Below are 15,462 nucleotides of genomic sequence, written 5' to 3'. Positions count from 1 at the left end.
ACCTAATATGGACATGTCAGGGTCATGGTACTAAAGAAGTTAACCTTTTGTTATCGAATACAAAGGTTTTGAGTAGTTCGACTTTAGCACTGACGAATGAACCTCAAAAATGCTTTATGATCAATGATTTTCTGTATAAGATATGCCCCCTAATACTTTGAATGTATAGAACTTGTTGTATCTGATATCCTAACCTCATTTCATCTAATTGCAAATGCAATAATTGTCACAAAATACTAAACTGGTCTGCTTATATTAACTCACAATGCCTAAGAAGTTTGCTGGGGAGAATAGCAAAGCAGCCGCCGCAAAAGCGAGAAAAGCGGCAGTTAAAGAAGACGAAAAAGTGCAAAAGAAAAAGCAGGAAGAGGAACAATATTGGAAAGAAGATGATAAACATGTCCTTAGGAAGCTACAAAGAAAGGTACATACAGTTTTGAAACTGTAAATTGTTCTATGCTAACTTTACTTGTGGTTATTCACCCGTAGGAAGATCAAGAGAAAAAGAAACAATCAATCGCTGACAAAAAAGCGGAAGTGAAAGCTTTGATAGAACAAGAAACTGCTTCAATTAAAAAGACCCCAAAACTTCCACCACCGCCAAAAGTCACACGGGCTCAAATTAGTGAACAAGCAAACATCAAACCGGTAGTGAAAGAAAAAACTGAAACTCACTTGGACGCACCACTGGAAGAGAATATCAACCGACTAATACCTACTGCTGACGAAGCGCGTTCGGTCACTGAAGCTATTGCATTATTGAGGTACGTACCGTAATTATTCATGATTTGCAAACTCAGTTAAGTAATTTTAGTACCCGAGACGAGGAAATTGATAAACATCCTGAAAAGAGAATGAAAGCAGCTTATGTGGCTTACGAACGTCGCGAATTAGCACTCCTTAAAGAAACTCATCCGACACTACGTCTCTCACAGTTAAAACAAATGGTTTTTAAGGAATGGCAAAAATCACCCGAAAACCCACTTAATCAATAGGTAACCTAGTAATATGCAGCTGAACATTTATCCTGTTATGGATCATCCACAACATTAAAATGTACTTGGTACACTTTATTACTGTGGAAATCCAGTAAAATTGTCTGGTGTTTTATATTTGTTTGCTTGGATTTAAAATGTTGCTGCATACTGCATAATACAATTGTGTCTCCCGGACCTTGTTAAGGTGCACAGTTAGGAAAGAGTTCCTAATTTTTGGACTGTAGTTAAACATTGTGAGTTGTATATATGAATGTTTCTTTTTTTTGTGAAAGAGTTTTGCATAAATAAAATTGGCGGTGCCCAAATTATGCAATTTGAGAAATTTATTGAATGGTAGCAACAGGGAAAGAAAGAAATATCATTTTTAAAATTTGGTTTCGGATGAGATGAAAACGGGACATGGAAAAAGAAAAACGTTTTATTGGTAGGTACTAGCGTTGGGCAAAAAAATCGATTAATCGATTATAATCAAACGATAATCGGGTTTGATTATTCTATTAAATTAATCGATTATTTGATTAATCGATTATTTGATTAATCGGTTATTTGATTTATTTGATTAATCGGTTATTTGATTAATCGATTGTTTGATTAATCAATTATTAAGTAAATTTTAATTGATTATTATTAGCTGGATCATCAGTTTACGCAAAAAGGAGCACTCACAGCTCACAAGTATTATTTTATTTTATAGCGGATGTTAAAATTCACTTTAAGCAGCTAAAATGAATTAAGATTGTATCATCAAAACTAAAGCACACCTCATCGGAGAGTAAGCTGCCTAATCATTTATTTTTATTTATTTTTGACCTTCATTTTCAAATGGATAGGGTTTCAGCCAAGGCTGTTCTACCAACCAACCCACTATGCATTTGCAAATATCCATGCCCGAACCCGGATTCGAACCAGGGACACTTTGTTGATTATTGATTAATCGATCTGCCTAGTAATGAACGATTTGATGAAAAGAGTAATGGAATTATTTTTTATTTTTATTATTAAATAATTAACGTATTAATGCATACAAACAGATATTTATCACTCCTTGTATGTGACAATCGACTTTTGATTAAACGATTAGGTGATTAATCGATTATTTGATTAATCAATTATTTGATTAATCGATTATTTGATTAATCGATTAATCAGTGTAATCGATTATTTTTCATTATCGATTATTCAAACCCGTAATCGCCCAGCCCTAGTAGGTACACATCTATACTGAGATGTAGCCATTTGATTTAAATAACGACGACATTAATTTAGGTACTGTTTGATTAATGTAACAATGAACCAATACTTAACTTTAAGTGAAACCTAAGGTCTATTACTCATGATACTATTTTTGAATGGCACCCTTTGTAATAAATTAAACAAAAAAATACTGTCAAGTACAAATAAGGAAGTTACTAAAGTATTTAATTTATTAGGAGAGGAAACCAGTGTGTAATTTCAGGATTTCAAGGGATCTCTGAGCATATCTTTATCTATTTCACTCTTTCCCTTCAGTAATGATATATTTTTAAAGTATTGTTAGCGCATTTTTGAAAAAAAAATGTTATATTTGTTATGGTTGGCTGGCTGGCTGTCCGGTTGAGATCTCAGCAATTACAATAGCTAGAGACTTCAAATTTTCACTAAAAGCTTTCTGCTATAGTGTAAATGTGCAGGCTCTAGTATATTTTGAGTTAGATTACTTGTCGGATCGATAATTTTAAACTTTGCTAATAAAATACTGATCTGTATTACCAAAAATCATGCATACCCTGATTTACAACTTGTTTCAAAGATGTACCTATTGTACCACAACCACCGGACGCCACTCTGTTGTACTAAGTCGCCTTACATGGGCGCAGGAGACTCTGCATGTGTGGACATTTCTTTCCCCCATATTCATGAGGCTCATGGAGCAAGAAGAAAAACAAAAAAACTGTTCCCGGGCACCTGGTACTGGAGAGCCTAAAAAATTATTCGAAGCACTGCGCTGGACGTTAAAAAAATTGAGACCTGACCTCCCATCTGCTGAAATAGGGCAACATAGGAGTTCTAAGCAACCAGGAAATGCACCTACCAAGACTGCATTGAAGACTGGGACTGCAAAGTATACCAGAACCTTTAGCAAAGCACCTACAGGCTTCAGACTGGCTTTTGTCGATAAAAACGTGGAGGGAATGCTGTCAGAAGGAGCGGTTTCGGCCAAATTGACGGAGTGTCACCACCGAGGGGGAGCGCTGTTGATCACCTGTACACACCAGGTATCTGTGGAATGGTTAAGGTCAGATCTAGCGAAAGTAGCGCCGCGGGAGGGGGCGAATCTTCGATTCGTCCAAGCGAAGAACCTCCTAAAATCAGTACGCCTGGATCGCTGGGGCTCAAGTAGAACCAGAAAATTTCCTGAAAAGGATTGAAATCCAAAATACTGGAGTTACAACCAGAAATTGGCGTGCGGTAGATAAGAAGGGGACACCGAGGGACAAACTTTGATTATCCTTATGGACCAAACTTCCTGGGACAAGATGGGAGACACTTGCAACCCTATGTGAACTTCACCATGGTGACGTTCAAACTACTCTCAGAGACGACGGTGGAGGTTGAGGAAGTAACAAGCATGGAGTGCGAAGAAGCCACAGCAGTTGAGGGAACCACAACCAATTGTGCCAACTACCACACTTCAGTAGGTAAGCATGGTCTTATTATTTTCTTTATGGTAAAACTAGCACAAATTAATCTGCGTCACAGTAGAGCGGCATCTGCCACCCTCTGTGCATACATGAGCAAACACCACATTGATATAGCCCTAGAACAAGAACCTTGGACCTACAAGGGGTATACAAGGTCTGGAACTGAAAGGACGGCGGGACTAAGCCAACCAAAATCAATCCCAGATCGTACATTTTAGCTTGGAATAGCGTTAAGTTACTACCATCAATTCTGTTGCAGAAACCTGGTGGTAGTAATGTTGACAGTGGAAAGGGATGGGAACGAGAGGGGGCTTGTGCCTCGTATTTTCAGACCTCCCTTATGATAAAACTTATCCACAACCAACTATAGTAGTCAGCAAGCTGGTGGACTTGGCAAATGGCATTTCATTAGGTATTCTTGAAGGGTAGACAGTACTGGGGAACACAATACACCAAAAGGTTGCAATGCAGGAATCGACTGGAACCACCTCTAACACAATAATAACAATAATATTGTACCAATTTTCTTAATTATTATTACGTGTATTTTTGGAATGGGGTATTTCATTAAATATCCTCAAGTTTTTTACCCAATCTGTTTTACTACTTATTGAATGTGCAGACCAATTGTAAGTACAGTAACAGATAAAGGGTATTTTATCTGTGGTAGAGTAGGTACATAGTTTTTTTGTTGCCTACTAATAAATTTAAATTTAAGAAAATATTTTATAATTTCAAGGGATTTTCATTGGCACTTAATAACGTGTTATATCAACCAGAACAAAAGTATGTAACAAACGTTGTGGCAAAGAAACTGTATACAAAAACAAAAGATCCTAAATAACATTTATTTTATAATATAAATTTGTATGTTAAATACTAAACGTAAAAGGGTAAGTCGTACGCTCTATGTTTGAGCGGTCAAATTATTTGGTTTATCTACTCCACCAATCAATGAAACACATAATCATATGGCTCAGATGTTGAGGAGTTTCTAGCATACACATGTGTCCCGCATTTGGAATTAACTCTAGAAATGCCCGAGGAATTGTCTGAAAAGCACGAATTACACTACAGGTAGCAATAGTACGCTTTCGTACCCTTTCCATTTCGCATTCTTGAACGAGAGTGACTAAGGTATCCTGAAGACCGTGCACTAGCAATGTCGGAATCAGAATTCTGCGATGAAATGCTGCATCACCCTCCGGCCAACTTTGTCCATCGGCAAAATACTGCAGTATATGATTTGGTACTGCACTTTCTGTGTCGCAAACTCGAAAGTGCTTTCCTCTCAATGAATAGAATATCGTTCTGGAATTGTTTCATAAACTAACATTCGAAGCAGAATTGAAAACCTACCTTTTCATGCCGCAAAATAACAATGGGTGAAAGACTGTACGTAAGCAATTGGTAAGTGCTGTGTTGTCTGCAGGTGGAGGTGGAGCTAAGGGTGTTGGTCCACCTCCGCTTATCAATATCAACTGCACAATTTGATGTGAGCGATACCGACAGAGTGCAGTTGCCAGACTACAGCCAAAGGAATGACCTATCACAATTGAGCTTTTCGATTCGTCACACCCTATGTATTGGTCGAATAGTGCCAGAGTGTACTTTAGCAAGTTTTTAAATTTGTATGCCTCAGGTTGATCGGGAATCGAGCTAAAGCCATGACCAAGCATGTCAGGTGCGACAACTTCATAACCTTTTTGCACCAGAGTGTTTATAATGTGCCACCAAACGTCGGCCGAACTCCCAATGCCGTGAAGCAAAATCACAGTTGGCTTCTAAAACAACAAATTAGTGTGTGGGACTTACTATTTGCGTACCTTTTTAAGAGCAGTCTTTGTGTGTAAACAATTTTTTTTAATTTGTCTTCTTAAAATAACGCCATCGTCTTCCTGAACAAAAGCTAAATTTGAAACACCACCCGTACTTTTATCACATTTAGTTCTTCGTTTTGTTGCTTTCATGAGGTACTCTTGAAATGCCTCGAAGAGTGTTTCTTGAATGAGACGTTCGACAAATGTTTCCAAATTAATAATTTTAGTCGGTGGTATGAAGTACTGCGATAAATTTCTTTGCGACACATTTGAAGTTTCGTATGGTAGCACTGAAAAACGTTGAGATCTTCTAAATGAACAATTACAGTTTCCTAACTTTAAGGGCTTATTCCATCTTGTAAACCAATATTCTTCTGATAGCGAACTCCGACTCATTCGTAATTTACTTTCGACGACCGATTTGTGCAATTCCTCGTTCGGTAACACATGTATAACCCTTAATCGACGATGGTGTGGCAGCAATAAGTATTCACTGAGGGCTGGTGTCGCAGGTTCGACCGGATGAACAGATTGTGCAAATGTAAAATTTGTTAAAAAATATACACACGGATTTATGACTTTCGTAACCGATTCACACAAACTATTCTGCGACACGGTTTCTTCTCGACTCATTGTGCTATTTGTTTTAAACTACAAACAATGTTGTGCCAATATTCCTTCATTTTGACAAAATGTACTTATTAATAAATTTTAATTGTAGTTTAGTTAGAGTTCATTTGTGTGACCTCTTCTATTGTGCCAGTGGCCTATAGTTAATTAATGCAGTTGAAGACTTAAGTAACTTTCTTATATCATTTTATAATAAGGTTTATATTTGTTTAACCCAATAGAACTTCAGGTAAACCAAGAATTCACCTGTTGATCAGTAGTCAGGTAGCATGGTTTTTAAGAAATGTAGAGGGGATCACTTCATTCCTCACCTTCTTCTAATAAGTAGGTACAATTCTGCTTGCAATATTCGTTTATCTTTCACTTTTTTGGTAGGATCCACATCCATATATAGAAAAAATTCATTTCAATTGATTAAAATTATGGATTAACGAATTTATTTTTCCGTTAATTTCCACTTTATTTAATTTATTCCCTTATGCTTCATTGCTTGAATCATCATGCCCCCCCTTCCTTAACCTCTGTTCCATTTAATTAATGACTTCATGTGCAAGGTACCCTCATCTCTAAATTGCACCGTCATCTGGGCTGAAGACGGACAGTTTTTGTTTTTTTCCCAACATTATACGATTGCGTTTGCGTTTTATCCGTCCGCAGCTCCAGACCCACTTCTGCTGTTGAGCTACTTTTAGGGGAATAGTCAATGGCCCTAGAGTCCTGGAATTCTTGCTGTGGTAGCCTATACCTTGAAGGTGTGCAAGACGGCCATCAAATTTCGCGAGGGCATGAATTATTTCCTGAGATGTTTTTGAAAGTAAAACGTACACAACTTTTACATGCATGGAACCATAGTGTCCCGACGACGTAGTGAATGCATTTTCATCCCTCAAGCTACTACAAATTATGAACATTTGCGGCAAAGGACATCGAAAAGTTCGTTGTAAAAATGTACTGTCAACGAAATGAGAAAACTACGAAGCCGTACACGGGCCACATATACACTTGGTGTTCTTCTACAAAAAAGTGAAAATTTCGCCAAAAAAGTGAACATTTCTACAAAAAAGTGGAAATTTCTACAAAAAAGTGGAAATTCCCATAAAAAAGTGGAAATTTCGACAAAAATATTTGATGGCCTTTAAAATGATGGGTCACTCGATGGGGCGGCGGGGGAAGGTCAAATTTCTGCTTTGTTGTCGCCGCTTTCACTTTTTTTCGAAATTTCACTTTTTTGTCGAAATTTCCACTTTTTTGTTGAAATTTCTACTTTTTTGTGGGAATTTCCACTTTTTTGTAGAAATTTTCACTTTTTTGTGAAAATTTCCACTTTTTTGTCGAAGTTTCCATTTTTTTTGTCGAAATTTCCACTTATTTTTGGAATAAGAACACCAAGTGTGTGTATGGCCCGTGTACGGCTGCGTAATTATCTGTTCAAAATCTCAGACCTTTGTGTATAAGAGGCAAATATATCTTAAAAGTTTATCCCAGAACAAAGAGTCATAAGTACTAAATTTAGGTGAAAATTCCGAAATGATTACTGTTTTGAAATACAGGCGCAGTTTTGCGCATGACGAGAAGCTAGATAATCCAGTCATATAAATAAATATAAACCGTAAATGACGTAGCTACTGAACAGCACCCGAAGGAGCAGACTAATAAGGCAACCCCCACTGAAAGGGCGCAGATTATACCCCTGAGTGCCATATAAATTTTATGTGATTTAACTACTTACCTTTGTGGCCAATTATGCAAGTTTGCAGCTAAGACAAGAAAATCAAAAAAATATACAGGGTGGTGCCTAGCGCGACGCTCGACGCAGCATAGGGATTTCAATGGTAATTTCTTTATAGTCAATTACTAGCTCCCCTAATTATTTTAGAGCAAAAGTCTAAACACGTTTTTTTCAGAGAAAAAAATACTGCATCTGTTCATACTATTATTAATAATTTTCCGTTTTTCAAAACCGTAGAAATCGACAAAATAAAAAGGTTCATTTTACAATAAATCAGATATGCCTTGGAATTACCTAAAAAACAGCGATGTGTCAATGACGTGTCGAAGCCAAGGATTGGTGGAATGACAAATAAAGATAAAGATAACTTTTCATTATTTGCCTTTGACGTATATTAAATTTATACTTGTTTAAAATTGTGTATCATGTATTTAACTGAAGAGAAAGAGGAAATGTTAAAGTTGTTTTGTGCCCGCCAAGTAATAACGTCTTTATTTACTGTGAAGGACCCCAATCGACCGATTCCATCAAGCAGTACTAAAGTAGACAGAATTGTGCGCAAGTTTCAAAGAACAGTACAGTGTTGAATCACTACTGCAAGTGCAATAACGTTCAAAATGTCCGTCAAAACCATCAGGAAAACGACAATACATTCAACGTTTTGGCTGCAGTGAAAAACGGAAAATTATAAGTAATCGTATGAACAGATGCAGTATTTTTTTCTCTGATAAAAACGTATTTAGACTTTTTCTCTAAAATAATTAGGGGAGCTAGTAATTGGCTATAAAGAAATTACCATTGAAATCCCTATGCTGCGTCGCGCTAGGCACCACCCGGTATAGAACTCGACTAGTTAGTGCCGGAACTTCCTTTCACTCTAGGTTTTCTCCTGATAGTTCATGGAATTGGCAGCAATTTTGGATTTGTAAACTCAGACAACCATTGTGTCAGTCTTCTCAGATGGAGTTTAGATAATACCTCTAACTTTGGTTAGGAGAGTCCTAGGGTTGGACTCCCAGGTAAGTGTGGTATTAAGGTATGGCTGTTTATGATTCTATGGTGGGTTCAATGGGGAGAATAGCTATTAGCCGCGTCTACTATACAAAATAAAGGCAATTGAAATATGCGCCAGCAGCCGCTGTTAATGCTGTGTTTTTGTCCCTCGAAATGTGCACCTTTTGCATGTGACCACCCAAGGACATAATTTATGTATACGCCGCGCCCACCAGATGCAGCACTAAGTCTAAGTTTAAGGGTGGTTTTGGAGATTGATATGAGATTCCATAACCAGGGTTCGGTGCAATACGCACGCATTGCGGTCGACCTAAAAATCTAATATCATATCATATCATATTTATTATTTGTCACAAAATACATTCCATATACTTGTAGGTATAAGAACAGAACGTACGTAACAATGTGTCATGTGTAAATATAAATATAAATATTTTACATAAATTATAATGTAAGGTAAAGCATACAATGAACAATAAACAATAAAATCATCTTTCGAGATATTCGTTCAAGTGGTAATATGACTGCTCCATCAAAAAATAAAAATATGTAATCAATTTGTATACCTATACATTTTTACAACTGATTAAATTTGTAGTATTAGTTATAAGTCGTGTTGTTCTTTTTTACTTGATAATTCGTCGTACACTGCAGGTTATTCCACAAGCGTGATTATACACTTCATGGATTAATAATGAACCAGTGAAAACTGCGATATATATTTACGTAACAGCCGCCATCGAGATTAGTCACCGGCGATAGGGAAAGAAACCGGATATGACGCGTACCAGACAGATACCGGTTTTCTGGCACTAATCCCGTATCGGTTCCTGTTATCATAACTTCTTGAATACCGATTCCAGTTCCAATCAGAGGCTCATAAAGGCAATCGGTTCCGGTTCCAACAACTACTGGAAAAGATTCATCCGACGCCGACCTTTGCTGATGTTGTCAAGCCCACTCTTCATTTAAAGAGGCAGATTTTAGTATAAATGGTCAGGAAAGGGATAAAGGAACGTATTATAATTAATTTCTTTTTATACAAAATTTTCCCACCCATTTTGTCAAACGTTTGTGCTCAGTTATAATTTTCTTGTTTATTGCATTTGAAGAAACTCAGAAAGAAGTGATCTTGTGTGACCACGACCCAAGTGGAAGTGGAAACAATGCTTTAGATATTGTTTTGTTGCGCCAACTTTACGTAATTACGTTAATCTGAATACTTCTTCTGTACAAACTTCATGTCACAACAAATTTTTCCTTTTCAGCTCTTTCCTGGATTTTTCTTTTTGGAAGATTGTCGTGTTACCAGAAGTTGTAATTTCTTAAGCACGTAAATCATGTCTGACGGCGAGGACGATTTTATGTGCGAAGATGAAGAAGATTACGGACTGGTAGGTGTTTCCTAACCTCACTTTCATTATACTGCCATAAATTTGATTCTTTTCGCAGGAATATTCAGAGGACAGTAATTCCGAACCCGACGTAGATCTTGAGAATCAATATTACAATAGCAAGGCCTTAAAAGAAGATGAACCAAAAAGTGCATTAACGTCGTTTCAACGGGTGTTAGATTTGGAAGGCGGCGAAAAGGGAGAGTGGGGTTTCAAGGCGCTTAAGCAGATGATTAAAATTAATTTCAAATTGGCGAGTACTATCAACTGCATTCATTTTGTTATTTTAACGTAAACATCATTTTTAGTCTAATTTTAAGGAGATGATGGTCCGCTATAAGCAATTACTTACCTACATTAAAAGTGCAGTAACACGAAATCATAGCGAAAAGTCAATTAACTCAATTTTGGATTACATTTCTACTTCTAAAAATGTAAGTACAAATCTTATTTGTGCGGAATGTATTGTGGAAAACGAATGCTTGAACTTAGATGTAAGCAAGTGAGATCGAAACCTGCATGTTGTGGCTGGTAATAGAAATAAATTGAGAAGGTGTGGTCGTTGAAGGTAATGGCTTATCCGAAAGTTGTTAGGCTTTTAATTTCATGGAGTATCATCAACATCTAAGTTTAAGTCAGGCGTTTGCGGAGTTATTCCAATACTAATTGCATTTTAATTTTACATTAAAGATGGAGTTGCTGCAAGATTTTTATGAAACGACATTAGAAGCACTTAAGGATGCCAAAAATGATAGGCTGTGGTTTAAGACAAATACCAAACTAGGAAAACTTTACTACGATAGGCAAGATTACAATAAGTTGGCCAAGATCTTGAAGCAGCTTCATCAGTCCTGTCAGACGGATGATGGTGAAGATGATCTTAAGAAGGGAACGCAGCTTCTAGAAATTTACGCTTTAGAAATACAAATGTACACCGAACAAAAGAATAACAAAAAATTGAAGGCGTTGTATGAGCAAAGTCTTCATATAAAATCCGCAATTCCTCATCCCTTAATTATGGGAGTCATAAGAGGTAATTCATAATTATGTATAACCTTGAGTATAACCATTTGTATAACATTCAGAATGTGGGGGTAAAATGCACTTACGCGAAGGCGAATTTGAGAAGGCGCACACTGACTTTTTTGAGGCGTTTAAGAATTACGACGAATCCGGAAGTCCTCGTCGTACTACTTGCCTCAAGTACTTAGTCTTGGCGAATATGTAAGTCAGGAATTCAAATGCAGACTTTGCAAGGAAATGTTTTAGGCTTATGAAGTCGGGAATCAACCCATTTGATTCTCAAGAGGCGAAACCATACAAAAATGATTCAGAAATTTTGGCAATGACCAATTTGGTTAACGCTTATCAAACCAATGATATTAACGAATTTGAATTAATTTTGAAACAGAATCGGCAAAATATTATGGATGATCCTTTTATTCGTGAACACATTGAAGGCAAGATCTCATTGTGTATATTGAACCCTTTATATGCTCTTCCCGTTGCAGATCTTCTGAGAAATATTAGAACTCAAGTATTGATTAAACTAATTAATCCATACACGCGAATTTATATTCCTCACATATCGACGGAATTAAATATTGATGTAATGGAAGTCGAAAATCTGCTGGTTTCTTGCATTCTAGATAGGTAAATATAGTATAGTACAATATATTTTTATTGTAATACTTTTATTTTGTTAGTACTATTCATGGTCGCATCGATCAAGTTAATCAGGTTCTACTTTTGGATCGTACCACTGTCAACGCAACTCGTTATAATGCCTTAGATAAATGGACAAACCAACTTAAATCTTTACATATATCCATAATTAACAAAATGGCGTAAAATTCGACGATATTTACGAGAAAATTATTTATTGTTTTGTTCTCTTTGTCTGATATTTTGAACCATTTTCCATAATCAAATATGTCCCATTATGTTTAGCCATTAAATCGTTTTCGTTAGAGAACAAGCTCCCTTATTTGCATGACATCCTTAAGAACTCCTTCGACCGTACCAAACTCATCAGCACCGGTTTTATGGAATTACATAACCACACATCCTTGTTCCCAAAAGCTCTTAATTGTATATAAAATACTAATTCATACAAAAATAAATGCATGTTATTTTATTAGATAAAAAAGTGTTTTGATATGCCAGAATTAAATTTTGTGCTTTTTCTGTTCATCAGGGAAACACATTGTTGTGATATGCAAAACTAAATTTTGTGTTTTTGGTGTCGAACTCTCTCTTTAGTTATGTGGGTGGAGCAAAGCTATATTCACCAGTTTTGTCCAGTAAACGGCAAGGAATAAAATTTTTTGTTAACTCTTTCTTTTTGGATATGCTGGGATCATCAATTTCTTCGGGAAAACATCAAACCATATTGTCTGATGCATAGGAAGGGTAGTAGGGTAAGTTTTTTGTAAAACGAATTAAGTGAAAGAATATAAGGAGAATAGTAAACAACTCACACGAGTTGGAAAATTCTGCACTAATGACAAAAGTACAAAAAATTACACGAGACCATCATCTTCGGACGTTTAAATATAGATATTTAGAATGCTCATTTTTTTGAAATCAAAGCCTTCTAAAAATTCAAAATCTTACGATCTTTTGTAAACTTTGAAATATCTTTTGAATTTTTTCGTGTTTTCAAAAGGTTGTATAATGTAGATTCTCAAAATATTCATAATCCTCAACCTGTACATTTAGAATCTTCAAACTGTTCAAAACATTCTGATGTTTAGGATTTTCTAAATATGTGGAAAGTGCAGAAACTTATATGGTCGCCGAGGTATATTTGAACTTTCATTTAGGCGTAACACAGTCCCTTTTCGGGTTTGCTTTCCTGAAATGAGCTCAAGCCTAAAAATTAAATATCCAAATTGAAATTGAGAATTAAGAAACCTCGTATTGATAAAAAAAATGATTCGCTAAACCATCCCTTCATTTGATTGCTTTTGGTAACAAGTGCTTTCTGCTGTACACAATGGACGAAACTGCTATTGATCTAGTTCGGCAATATACTATAATCTAGTGATAAATATTATCACGATAATCGGTATAAAGAAAATGCATGGGAAGTAACAAGAAGGTAACAACAGATACTATGAAATCGTTAAAATTTTGGCAGGGTACATTAGGGATAAAGGAGTAAGACTGACAAAAATGTTTTTTTATATGAGTTAAGCGCCGTGGCGTCAAGCTAAAAATTAACTGAAGGGCGTACTTAATGTCTCGCACGACCCCTGGTATTTTCCCAAAGGTTACCTGCAGTTCAACCTTATCGTAGCCGTTAATGACGATAAGAAACACTCCTGTTTTATTCGTAACCCGAGTAGCGGAAAATGGAACTTCCTTTTTTACTTCAACTCCTGGCTAATAGGTGGGTATTCATCAATTTCCAACGAAAGGCAATAATTATAATTCTAACCAACGGCCTAAAACATTAAAATAACACAATTATCCTAAGTTTATCGAACGAGTCCCACTTACCGAATAACGGCACAAACACCCCAAAGTACCAAATTAACAATGGCTTTATATAAATTTAAAAAAATGGGCAAAGAATAAGCTCACATTTTTGCTTATCGTACGTATGTCCATGCAAGGGCAACCACTCGCCTCGATTACACAAATTTTAAAACAAATTCCGCGGGAAAAATTTAAAACCACTACGAAACGCTAAAGTAAAACTTATCTCTCTGGTGTCTGTACAAATGAAAAGCAGTCCCGGAAGTACCTCCACAGTCAAAGTTAGCGTGGCTTGCATGGCTCCACCGTCTGTACCTTACATAGCTGCTTTCTGTAAGTTGCCCTGCTCATGGCAGCTACCATCCTAGTGTACCGTACCTTGGCCTTATCATTACCGTGTAAAGCCAAAGTACCAATCGAGGGTTCAAGCCCCATGTACAGCCAAAAGCCCTTCTACATGCCCATAGACATGCAGTGACTTTTTTACTTATTCGCTCAATGTGCCCTTTCTATGTCAGGTCTTATATGATAATTCCCAAATATTTCGCTAACTTGGTCAGACCCAGTTGACGCCATTCAAGAGTCCGCCCTCGTATTCGTAAATGGAACAACCTCAGTCTTTTCCGGGTTAACGGAGAGGCCATGGCTACTGTACCACCTATCCACTTGTTGAAGAGCTCTTTCGCGGTGTTTAGAAACTTTCCTGTTATAACGATCCCGAGATCGTCCGCATCCGTGTGTATACGATCAGTCCTAGTTCAGAGTGCATAGGAAACCGGTCTAACAGCAGTGGACACGACACTCCGTTCCGTACCCTGCGAACATCCTCCAGTAACCGTTTCCGAGCGATACAATCCTGAGGTTCTATGAACGGATATGCAGTATGAGCCATGAGGAGTAACAAGCAACTCTGAAAATACTCCTGGTGGTACAAATCGCTCGCGAAGCAAAAATACAGACTGGAACTGCCCAACACGGCTAAATTCACTAAAAACAGCCGACTGGGAGACTTACAAGGTGAACCTAAGGGCATTGTTTAAATACAACTGAGGCAATGTAAAAAGAAAATTAGGAGAGAGGCATGGAAAAGCTTTTGCAGTTCGGTAGAATCATCATTCATCCTCTGTATCACTTCAGCGCATTTTTGTGTGGCAGATCAGTGTTTTATTAGCCAGTGTTGACTCCACCATCAATAAAACCTTGTCGAATGCTACCACATTCACTTTGTCGGTACCCGCTTCCACTTCCCGTTCTCCCGCAATTCGAGTTTGAAGTTTTACTCCATCAGTAAGATCTCGTCGGAGGTTACCATTATATTCCCTTATCGGTGCCCACTTCCGACGTCCCGTTCACCCGCAATTAGAGTTTGAAATTTTTACTCCACCATCAGTAAGATCTCGTCGGGGGGTTACCATATTCCTTTTGTCGGTACCCACCTCAGACGTCCCGTTCACCCGCAATTCGCGTTTGAAGTTTTTACTCCACAATCAGTAAGATCTCGTCGGGGGTTACTATATTCCCTTTGTATTTATGTACTAGCACAATGAATACCTATATTATTATTATGACGCGTGTAAACATTACTTTTAATGTACTAGCACAATGAATATATATTATTATTATTATTTATTATCTCTCTTGTTCTGCCCTCAACAGGCTTGCGCCCAATTACAGAGTGACCCGCATAATGCTTTTTAGAGGTGCCTCTGCAGG

The 15,462-nt window shown here is 37.1% G+C and overlaps 3 protein-coding genes and 1 long non-coding RNA gene across 4 annotated transcripts; 2 read left to right on the top strand and 2 right to left on the bottom strand.

The window, feature by feature from the left end:
• Positions 1–125: 125 nt before the first annotated feature.
• LOC116165315 (coiled-coil domain-containing protein 124) lies at positions 126–1,309 on the top strand. The gene is made up of 3 exons (XM_031479634.1): positions 126–424; positions 490–764; positions 815–1,309. Exons 1-3 carry the CDS (start codon positions 266–268, stop codon positions 993–995), a joined length of 615 nt encoding a protein of 204 aa, XP_031335494.1. The 5' UTR covers positions 126–265; the 3' UTR covers positions 996–1,309.
• A 3,202-nt stretch (positions 1,310–4,511) lies between these two features.
• On the bottom strand, positions 4,512–7,057 carry LOC116165450 (protein ABHD8-like). Its single transcript, XM_031479908.1, has 4 exons — positions 5,506–7,057; positions 5,039–5,463; positions 4,780–4,990; positions 4,512–4,731 (listed from the first exon to the last, which is right to left on the bottom strand). The coding sequence occupies exons 1-4, from the start codon at positions 6,130–6,132 to the stop codon at positions 4,615–4,617; spliced, it is 1,380 nt and encodes a 459-aa protein (XP_031335768.1). The 5' UTR covers positions 6,133–7,057; the 3' UTR covers positions 4,512–4,614.
• A 3,026-nt stretch (positions 7,058–10,083) lies between these two features.
• LOC116165451 (COP9 signalosome complex subunit 2) lies at positions 10,084–12,241 on the top strand. Its single transcript, XM_031479909.1, has 8 exons — positions 10,084–10,266; positions 10,325–10,519; positions 10,575–10,700; positions 10,957–11,299; positions 11,352–11,490; positions 11,536–11,726; positions 11,778–11,919; positions 11,973–12,241. Exons 1-8 carry the CDS (start codon positions 10,213–10,215, stop codon positions 12,115–12,117), a joined length of 1,335 nt encoding a protein of 444 aa, XP_031335769.1. The 5' UTR covers positions 10,084–10,212; the 3' UTR covers positions 12,118–12,241.
• Positions 11,181–14,936, bottom strand: LOC116165452. Its single transcript, XR_004144151.1, has 2 exons — positions 13,771–14,936; positions 11,181–13,715 (listed from the first exon to the last, which is right to left on the bottom strand). It is a non-coding gene; the product is annotated as an uncharacterized LOC116165452 (long non-coding RNA).
• Between the last annotated feature and the right edge of the window lie 526 nt (positions 14,937–15,462).

The sequence above is a fragment of the Photinus pyralis genome, unplaced genomic scaffold, assembly GCF_008802855.1.
Source record: "Photinus pyralis isolate 1611_PpyrPB1 unplaced genomic scaffold, Ppyr1.3 Ppyr1.4_LG3a, whole genome shotgun sequence".
NCBI lineage: Eukaryota > Metazoa > Arthropoda > Insecta > Coleoptera > Lampyridae > Photinus > Photinus pyralis.
The sequence above is the reverse complement of the archived record's forward strand: the minus strand, read 5'-3'. Positions and strand labels throughout refer to the sequence as shown.